General features: G+C 46.2%; 1 protein-coding gene across 1 annotated transcript; it reads left to right on the top strand.

Annotated features, from left to right (window-relative positions):
* Nucleotides 1-364: 364 nt before the first annotated feature.
* Nucleotides 365-9,938, top strand: znf296 (zinc finger protein 296). The gene is made up of 3 exons (XM_020624531.1): nt 365-710; nt 2,966-3,319; nt 6,457-9,938. Exons 1-3 carry the CDS (start codon nt 440-442, stop codon nt 8,220-8,222), a joined length of 2,391 nt encoding a protein of 796 aa, XP_020480187.1. The 5' UTR covers nt 365-439; the 3' UTR covers nt 8,223-9,938.
* The last annotated feature ends 447 nt before the right edge of the window (nt 9,939-10,385 follow it).

Here is a 10,385-nt window from a genome sequence, read left to right as displayed (position 1 = left end):
TTTGTCGGTAGGTGGCGACAAATCTGGTTTGCAGCAGAAGATTCTTAGCTGCAGCTGGTAATAAGTCATTCTGTGAAGTTTTGACACCTTTTTTTATGAGTTTCTGCTTTTTATAAATGGCTCTTTTGCAGTCACAGATGGTAAACGAAAAGGAGAAATGAAGGTTCCTCCTGGTTCCGGCGTGGTTCTGGAGAAACCTGTGGAAAATCTGCCAGTTAGTTCTTTTGAGCTGGCGAGGAGGAACTACATGTTGATTTCCTGTATCAGATGCGATTGAAACAGACAGGTGAAACTGCGTAAAATCCAGAAAGCGAGGTTGTAAAAGAGGAAAGCTATATATAGTGATCAAAGAGTGTGTTTACGGAGCGTGTTCATCGACGAGGGCGTGGTCAGAGTCGCGGGAGCTGAACGGCGGTGCGGGCGGTGCTTACAGTCGCACATGCCCCCTTTGCCCTCCGCTCGCTGCGGGGGAAGAAGCGTGAACTTGAACGCTTCCTCCACTGCTCAGTGCGAGTCCAGGCAGAGGCCAGCAAGGCTTATCAGTCTGTCCGCTCGGGTTTCGGTCAACATATTGCAGAAAGTGCCGCTTGACGGATTTCGTTTGGGAGGTTTGCTGTTTGGGACCCAGAAAGGTGCCAAACGCGGAACGCTCGACGCGATGTCCAGGCGCAAACTTGGAAGCAGACCACAGCACCTGAGTGCAATTCAAGGTAAGCCGGAGGGAGAGCCGCGGTGTGCGGGCACGTCAAGGCTGTGAGAGACGGAATTTGAGGTTTTATGGCAAAACCTAATTAATTTCAGGTCGTGGGTTTGTTTTACTGACAATTGATCCGCATGGTTTGGATGCGCACTGGCATCAGTTATCACAGGTTAATAGTTGAATAAGTATTATAATGGATATTTGAATTTTAAAGAATATAACACTTGCCAAGAGGTTTTAAACTCTGTGCTTACACTGGCCCAAATCGTACCGCAGTGAATTTTATTTAGTCCCTTTTGCTGACTTTGACAGAAAATATTTATATATGGGCTTATAATTTTTCTTGTGTTTGTCCTGATGTGGACTCTTCGTTGCACTTGTGCTCAGTCATAGAGGAAGGACCGGTTTTTTGGCACGCTGCTTTCAGAGGCTACAGGTCCGAACACGATAATTAATATTTCCCATGTTCCTGAAAGGTGTTGGACAGTTTTCCTAGTGCTGGGTTTTGACACATTACCCAAAGCCAAGAGGTTGTGTCCAGCCTGGCCATATTATGACCGACTTTTACATGTGTGTCCATTTAAATAATGCTGATAAATAAAACTAGACCGGATTTCATTCAGATCGCCATTTGATTCTGTTCAGATTCCTCAAGTAGAAAGAGCAGCTCGCAAAGAAACACGTGATGCTTGAAAGCAAATAAAAGAGAAACTTAAACACATTTGTTTTTTTACTGTTCTCTACTGGAGACCAGTGGTGCGTGTCTACTGTGACCACAGGCCCTGACTCAACCCTCTCTCTCGCTTTGCCTGTGTGTGTGTGTGTGTGTGTGTGAGAGAGAGAGAGAGAGAGAGAGAGACCGCGCCTTGCAAGTCTGCACAAACAGCACTGTCCTGAAACAGGAAAGGTGACATTTTTGAGTAACAACTGGCGAGATCCGACTTCAGACTGTAGTGTCTGTACCTGTCCTGTGTGCCAGCCGGCCTAGTCCAGGCAGGTGGATTCAGTCCAGGCATCAAGGTGTGCCCATGACCTTGTTGAGCAATAGTCCACTGACTCCCTCCACCACAGAGAGCTCTACCTGCCCTGAGTCTGGAGACTTTTTTTAATAACCAAAGTTTACATAGGCTCTTGTTGAAGCTGTATCCACACTCCTCAGTACTCACCTCTGCCTGCAAAGAGCATGCATCTGAAAAGTGCAGACCACATCGGATTTGTCAGGTTGTTAACGTTGAATCAGATTAGCTGTCCTGTACATGGCTATGACCACAAAACGCAGGGGCTGCTCTTATCTCAGACACCGTCAGTCTCTTGTTTTTCTCTTTTATTGCATTACACTTCCTGTTGAGAAACGCCCGTGGCCTGTGGCTGGTAGGGCAACTTATTATTGAGAGTGAAAGGTGAAAGTCATAATCTTACACTTTTAACTTAACGATTTGACTTGTCAGCAGCACGTAGTCCTGTTAAATGGAGGTCGACACATCTGCTGAGAGGGACAGTTGGCCTCTCTCCACCCCCAGCAGTCGCAGCCAGTGGCTCTGTTCTGAGTTTGGTAAAGGAAGTGGTCAGTACTGGCTGAGCAGATTGGCCTCATTGCTGTACTGCTTACAACTGAAAGTAGCACTTTGAATCACCACATATTTTTGTTGTTCCACTGAGGTCTAACAGCATTTGTGCGATTTGTACTTTAGCTTTTAGACGTTAATTTGTAAAGGCATGGGCAAAAACCTCTCAACAGAAAACAAATGAACGGGGGCTCTTGCTAGAGGATGTGTGGATCAGAACGTTTTGGTACTGTTCATACGTTCACCTGTCTTTTTGGTGTGGGATATTTAATGTCAGTGATACTTGTAGTCTTGAAGTTTAAATTCTGTTAAAAAAAAAAAAAAGCTGGTGTGAGGCAAGGTTGAAATGTCTTGTTTTATCTGACCAACAGTCCAAACTTAAGGTATTCTAAGAAAACAATTTCATTAAATCACTAACAATCAGTTATGTCAATTGACTAAGCTGTTAATTTGATTGTTTGTCTTAAAGCTTTGTTAAAATCATACAATTTATTTTTTCAACACTAAGGTGCAATGTTGCTTAAATCCCTGTGTAATGAACTGTACATGTTTGTTTATTTATATTTATATATATATATATAACTGATGGGCCCCGTCCTGGTTCTCGTGTCATGTTTTGCACATCAGTTTGTCTGTTTGACTGTTTGACTGCTAGTCTGTCTGTAATTAAATTGTCTCTCATTTCTCTGGCCTGTCTCAGATGCCAGTGACATGGCGGATGGCTCTGGCTCATTAGACGACCAGTCTCCTCCTCCAGCGCAAGTTCAAACTCCTGATGAGGGTCATGACCTCCTGACCTGTGGCCAGTGCAGCCAGGCTTTCCCCCTCGCCCACATCCTGGCGTTCATTCAGCACAAACAGGGCGGCTGCCTCTCTCGAAACCAAGCCCCAATCACAAATGCCACGCCGCCCTCCCCTGCCAATCGAGCGCAGCAGCGTGCCGCCAATGCTGAGCTGGGGCCCGGCTTCATTGAGTTGAGGAGAGGGGTGGCCAGGAACAGAGTCTGGGGGGAGGAGTCCGGTGAGAAAGTGAAGGCAGAGTTCAGAACATCAGGTGAGTGCCAGGAAAGAAAAGCAGAAGAAGGCAGTTTGCCTGTTAGTGACTGTTTTTTTTTTTTCTTTCAACCTCCCTCCTCTTCATTTAACAACTGCTCCCCCTCCCTCCCAAGTCCAGCTCATTAGCTAGCCGTTGCCATTAGCAGACCTGCATGAGTTAGTGACGCACAGGCTAATTGTGTGGAAAGGATAGGCTTTAGGAGCGTTCAGAGGGCACTGAGGCTCCCCAAGGGCTTCACACCGAGCACCTGAGCTCCAGAGCTCCTTCCTGTCTCCCTGACTGTCAGTCTCTGAGGTGGAATGGCCAGGTAAACATGTTTCTCCCTCCCTGTCTTCCACTGTGCTCTGGACAACAGAGACTGAAACCATGTCCTCTTAAGAAGCAGCATGGGAGCACGTTTCAGTGTTAATAAGGCCATTTGGTGTGTTTCAAAAAGAGGTGTGCTGGTCGTAGTCATGCACTGCAGGATGGGATGGTCAGAGGAGAGGATGTGTTCATGCCTCTCTCCTCACTGTCATGACACTGTAATGGAGGACATTGCATCATGTGCAGTGCCTCTGCCATCTCCCACTGTTCTGCCCTGGGCCAAGCCACCTGAACTCCAGGGAATCTCCTCCTCCCTGTGTTCTCTTCATCTTATACACATCTTCTTGCCCTTGTCTCATATTTTCTTTCTCTTAAGCCATCTCTCTCCTCATTCTGCCATACACTAGCACTGATTTTCCTAAAGGCCTTTATCTGTGCTATCCTTTTCTGCTGCTATTCTTGTTTTTTTTTTTTGTTTTGTTTTTTTTTTTTTTAGAAGAATAAAAATATGTTAGTGGACACTGTGATGATAATTTGTCATGGTAGCAGTCAAACCCATCAAAACCCAATCAGCAATTCATGAATTCTCATTAAAATTCTCTGGAAAAATGAACTGTCCTGTGTCTAACAGTGTGTTTGAGATGGAGCAGAGTTACTGTGTTTTCCTTGCAAAGGTCAGATGTAGTTTAAGGCCAGGCTCCATCTCCTACATGAAAAGGGAGCGTGTGTGATGTTGTAAATGATTGCAGATGGACAGAGCATCTTGTGACACGCTGATAGGTACAAGCACCCTTTTGCATATTTTGAAACTCTCCCTGTCATGTACACACACGTTAGCAGTTCCTTCCTTTTGTTTAACGCTCAGAGGATGGGTGCATGCACCGTTTCCGTTTGTCCACAGCCTCTCTTGTTTTACTCTTTCGGTTTTTTAAATCTATCACTCTGTCTTTCACTTACAGTCAGAGAATTTAATTTGGTGCCCACAGGATTATACAACAAACCAAACAAATGCAGGAGACGGGGACGAAAGTGCACGACAGCTTGTGAATAATACAAAAGTGGATAAGTTTAAATTAAAGTTCTATTAGAAATTGTAGGTTTCATTTGTTTGGAGTTCATGATTGTAATTCTCTCCTCAGGTTGTAGTGTTCTTATCTCCTCTGGCTTCTTGATTTGAGTTTTAACGTTTGAGTTGTTGCATGTTAAAGTAGCAAAGGGCAGTTTTAATTGGACAACGTGCAGCCTTGTAAGTAATAGGAAGTCTCGTTTGCTTGAGCAGTGAGCTGTTTTGTGGGAGGGAAACTGAGCTTGTCAGGCTTTTGAGATGACTGAATGTGAAAGAGCAGTTATCCCACAACAGATAGCTCCATCCTTCATCTATTTTCTGTTTTCAAGAGATGAGCGGTGAAAAAGGGGTAGAGTGGGATGGATTACTGAGGAGCCGCGTGCATCTGTCTCATTCCTTTTTATTTATTCTCCATGTTTGTTTTTTTTTCTAATCTCCACCCCCCCATTTCTTCCCCCAATCCACACTTTCACTTTTCCCTCTTTCAATTTCTCGATTCCCCCCCCACCAGCCCCCTTTTTTCCCCTCCTCTGCCTCCCAAGGGAAAAGAGATCCTGCCTGCTGCTCGTTAGTGCTCCCAGCCAATCTGCATTTTTAATTAGTAGTTATTGCTTCTGCTTAATATTCAAGTGCTACCCCAGGCCAAATGGGAATCCTTACCAGAAAAAAAAGCAAGGGGAGAGAGGCAAGGAAGGAGAAACCGGCTGGGTATTGTGTTTCACTCCAGGACCCCGGGACAAAAGCCCCCCACCTCAGGGAAAGATTTGAAGGCTTTTTGAAGGGGGGGGGGGCTCAAGGAGAGCTGGGGTTGGAGGATGGGTCTCAAGTACAATTCAAAGGGGTGACACATTTCCGTAGTGTCTCTTGGCCCTCCGTACTTATAATCTTTTTATCTCATTTTCCTTTTCTCCCCCGAGCCCTGACCTACCTATCTATCTCTCTCTTTTTCCCCCCTGCTCTCACGCTTCACCCTATTTTTCAAAGAAGTATCTCAACTTCTCCTGGGTTTCTCCTCAGGCTAGGTTAAAGGACACGAACACCACAACTCCTCTCGTCTCCAGACAGAGAGAGGGCGGGAGATGGGGAAAACGAGAGAGAAACAGTTGCTCTCTTTTTCATCTTCACTCTCCTCCCCCCCTCCAGTAAAATACAGACCGATTTGACTTGAGGAAACATGAAAGAGGCTTATACCAGAGTCGGCTTTGAACCTTTCCAAATAAAGGAGGCGGGGGGGGACTGTTTTCGCCCTCAATGTGGGGATCTTCTTTCCAATTTTGATTTATGCAGAAAGGCCTCATTTGTCAAGCAGGTTGAGTCAGTGCCTGATTTGCATAAAGTGTTCGTTTTCTACGTTCTGCTAATTAGCAATTTGCAGCTTAATTGGAGAGTGGCTCTCGTTTAGGAGACAAAGCTATCCACATATAAAAATATCTCCAGATGCATTTTTCGTCATGGCTCACCTCTCTGTTGGATTTTCAGGTTCCAGAGCCCGATTCCTCTCTTCTGTTTCCCACACGCTTTTTTTCTTGTTTTGTTCTTTTTGTGATTATGGACCCTTCTCTTCACCTTCACTTGATTCTGTATCAGTCTGTCTGTGCTATTCTGTTGCTGTTCAACTTGAATAGCTTTAAAGTTTATATATGAACACGTACTGAAATCACATGACTACTTGTGTGTGAAAGAGGTCACATGTAACGATGAAACCAAAGATAATTATGACTTCACTCATCAGTTTTGTCTTTCTTTGTTTTCCCATTGCCAGGCGTGCCATCTTATTTCACCTGCCAGCAGTGTGAAGGCGTGTTTTCATCTGCATGGGCACTCCTACAGCACGCACAGCACACACACTCCTTCAGCATATACCAGGAGGATGAGGAAGATGATGCAGACCTGAGGGGAGGAAGAGGAGCTCTTAAAGAGCATAAACCTGTTGCAGCCATTCTGGACCCACGTCATCTGAGCCAGGCTCTTGCCTCAGCCTTTCAGCCCTCTGTGCTGCGTCCCAGTCGCTCCCGTCAGACACACACCACCTCCTCCTCCTCGAGTAACATGCAGGCTCTGAACTTTTCAGTGCGGCTCAGGGAGCTTGCAGAGGGGAATAACAGCACCACCGGCAACTCCCCTGGAGGCCGGGTGCCGTCTCCGTCCTCTTCTCCGCCAGCAGCTTCTCCCTTCCCTCAGACTGGTGCACTCCAGGCTGATTTCCACTGTGAGCTGTGTGAGAAGAACTTCCAGTCCCTGCGCTCTCTGTCCGCCCACCGCCGGACTCATGCATGTGAGAGGCCTTATCACTGTGGAGTGTGCGGGCAGGCCTTTGCCCAGAGCGGCCAGCTGGCCCGTCACATAAGGAGCCATCACAGAGAAGCTGGAGGTGGAGGGAGCGGATATGAGTCAGTGGATATGGTCATGATGGAGGAGGATTTTGGACAGCAGAGGATGAGAAGGAAGTTTCCAATGCAGCCAGCTGGAAACCTGGGAAAGGGAATAGCCCAGGGTCCCTCTGAGCTGGACCTGACCCTGCCCAAACACTTGTCTGTAGCTTCAGGCCTGATGCTGCTCACCTCACAGGCTAGACCAGCAGATAGAGAACTGCTGAGGCAGTACCAGCACCAGAGAGAGGCGGGAGAGGGAGGAGAGGAGGGCACAGAGGGGCACGGGGAGCCCCAGCACACCTCACCCTGCGCCAGCCCGTCTGAAGGTTCACTGGAGAGTGGAGAAACCGGGGGCAGTGGTGAGAGCGGTATCGCTAGCGGCAACTGCACACCCAAACACCCAGAGATGGGCGACAAGGTGCGAGGAGTTGGAGAGTGGGAGAATGAAAGAGGAGAGATTACAGAGGGGGAGAAAGAGTGGAGCTCAGCTAAAGTCAGTGAGTCTTTGCAGGAGTGGCAGAGGGAGAATGAGTGGAGGAGTGCTGCAGGGGGCGTTAGCAGTGGAGGGATCATTAACATTACTACTGCTGGTTCAGCTGGTAAGAAGAAGAAAGATGAGGCCTGTGAGTACTGTGGTAAACAGTTCCGAAATAGCAGTAATCTGACTGTGCACCGCCGCAGCCACACAGGTGAGCGGCCCTACCGCTGCGGCCTGTGCAACTACGCCTGCGCTCAGAGTTCCAAGTTAACGCGCCACATGAAGACCCATGGTGCCCAGGGAGCTAAAGCTTCCTTTTTGTGCCAGCTGTGCTCGGTACCCTTCACTGTGTACGCCACTCTGGAGAAACACCTGAAGAAAGTTCATAGCCTGAGCCATGCCAGCGTCGGTGCATATGCTCAGGCCAGCGCCGCAGACACGTTAGCTGCTATAAAAGCTGAAGAAGAAACAGCAGTGGTGAAAATGGAGGAGGATGAAATAAGTTTGGATCCGCCAGAAATGGAGAGCAAAATGCAGACTGACGTGACAGTCATAGAGGCGGAGGAAGGGCAGAGCCAAACAGAGTATGTGGAAAGCAGGGGGAATCCAGCCATAGTGGGCGATCTCCCGCCTGAGAGTAGCACAGAGGTGAGCGTAGCTTTGACTTCTACACCCTGACAACTGTTCTTTTTCACAGACATTAAAATAGCACTGTACAGCATTTAACTCTCCCATTCCAATAAAAAAGACCCCATCCCATAATAGAACTGACAGTCAAGTTAAACTGGAACCTAGCTGAAAGAAGAAGCTGCGGTGCTGTAGAAAGCAGCAGGCAGCCCACTCCTGTCTGCCAGCACAGAGGCACACAGCAGCCACCAGCTGCGCTGTTCACGACTGTATGCAAAGCTGGCTGAAACTAAGTGCCTACAGTTCTTTAGACCACAGAGCAAAACAAGGCCATGACATTCAGCAGGGAGATTACCAGAGCTCTTGAACAGGAAGTGCACCGCCACAGGAAACTGATCACCATGTTGCAGCACAAGATGCAAAACACGAGTGATTTATCTCCCTGGTGACCCCCTGGACAGGTGGAGACATGCACCAACTGCCAGATAATATAGGGGAGTGATTATATTGAATAAAAGAGCCTAGCAATAGAACAATGTTAATATATTGCCAGAGTCAGCAGAACGTGCTACCCAGATGTTTTCTGTTGAGAAGACCTTTTAAAGACTAAAGATGTTTGAACAGGCACGGGGAAGAAATGGATCCAAACACTGTCTGCCTGCAGTTTCTCAGACATTTTAAAGGCGCTTTGTTGTCACAACACTTGTCACTTAACATAATGTTTACAGGGCTCACGGGGCCTAGAAAGGCTACGCTCCTGACTTTGTGACAGTATGCACCAACTTTGTGAATAAAGTTTCATCTACTGATGGGTTTTTTTTTCTTCAGGATTAGTTTCTATGCATAAAACAAAAACTGCAATTTTACCTATTTGTGAAACGGGTGTGTATTATTTTTCTCTGTACTTATTGTGATGGTAATTTCTCTCATTGTTTACACTTGTAAACTGCTGGACTCTTCGAAGCTTATGCGCGGTTTGCAGCATTTTGGAAACTGTTTTTTTTTTTTTTTTTGTCACCTGTGTTTGAATTTTTCCTAATTTATGGATGCTGCATGTCAGCGATTTGTGTATCTGTAAAAGTCTATTCCACTGTTGAGCTACAGGATAGGGGGGCATAGTAGAAGACAGTTGGATGGTGGAGTTTTGTGGGAAACCACTAAGCAAGCACTTGGTTGAGTGAGGTGTGTGTGTGTGTGTGTGTGTGTGTGTGTGTGTGTGTGTGTGCGCGTGTGTGTGTGTACATAGAAGAAAAGAATGCTCTACTTGAACTTTATTTCCTGTGATCTTGTGTCCTAAGCATGACTTGACTTGTCACAGTCACCCTGCCATGCCAGATCATTGTGTGAACCATTTAAGCCTACAACGAGCAAGAGGACATAAGTTCATTCAACAAATGTAATAGGACAGAGTCTTTAAGTTGTGTTGCCAACCATTTTTGTGTCTACTATGATGACTTTTTTGTTACCATATCTTATTTGCATTTCTGTTCATGTCAGGGAAAAGTTTTTCTGTGTGTTGTGTAATGAATGAATGCAGTGTAACTGTTCAGGGATATTTTGTACATACATTCTTGCTATACGTATTATTATTATTACTGTTGACTGCCTGTTACTGTTACTTGCCCTCCGGTTTTTCCTAGCATCATCTCCTCCTTTACAATGAACACTGGCTGTTGTAAAGCTACACTGCTCTGTTGTCTTTGTAAACTTGACACCATTTTGTACCATGTCATAAGGAACCTCAATAAAGAACTGAGGTAAAATATTTTGTATTATGGAGCTTTTTGACCCCCACCCACATGTCTCTTTCTACATGTGGTTGCTTTTCCCTTCAAGTTTATTCTTTCTTATTCTGGGGCTCACAACAAAGTATTTGAAGCTATTTTAAGTATCTTTTCTCACCAAGATGTTGTCTGAGTTAGTGTGGGTCCTTTCTCAGAGGACCACAGTCAGCGCTGAGTTATTAATTTTTAATGTGAGTGTTTGGATTAGGCACCCTCGCTCCTTGTTTACATCCTTGTGATGTTACTGGCTTTGTCTAGAATCACTGTAATGTAATTCCAGCAGGGGGGTGTGTGTACTGTACTGCATGGGTGTATGTAGATATACAGTATGGGAGTTGGTGTCAGTCACCTGCAGTTTGTAGGATGGGTGCAGCCAACTGCGATGGGACACAGGCGACAAGGATTTCTCAGGATACAAGGGGTGGGGGGA

This window comes from Monopterus albus, unplaced genomic scaffold (assembly GCF_001952655.1).
Source record: "Monopterus albus unplaced genomic scaffold, M_albus_1.0 scaffold328.1, whole genome shotgun sequence".
Classification (NCBI taxonomy): domain Eukaryota; kingdom Metazoa; phylum Chordata; class Actinopteri; order Synbranchiformes; family Synbranchidae; genus Monopterus; species Monopterus albus.
This window is presented reverse-complemented; position numbering and strand designations above follow the sequence as displayed.

Excerpts from the sequence above, each read along its gene's own strand:
- znf296 (XM_020624531.1), top strand. The coding sequence starts at position 440 with ATGCCCCCTTTGCCCTCCGCTCGCTGCGGGGGAAGAAGCGTGAACTTG. Across the intron at positions 711-2,965 it reads GCACCTGAGTGCAATTCAAG|ATGCCAGTGACATGGCGGAT; the intron begins GTAAGCCGGAGG and ends GGCCTGTCTCAG. Across the intron at positions 3,320-6,456 it reads GGCAGAGTTCAGAACATCAG|GCGTGCCATCTTATTTCACC; the intron begins GTGAGTGCCAGG and ends TCCCATTGCCAG.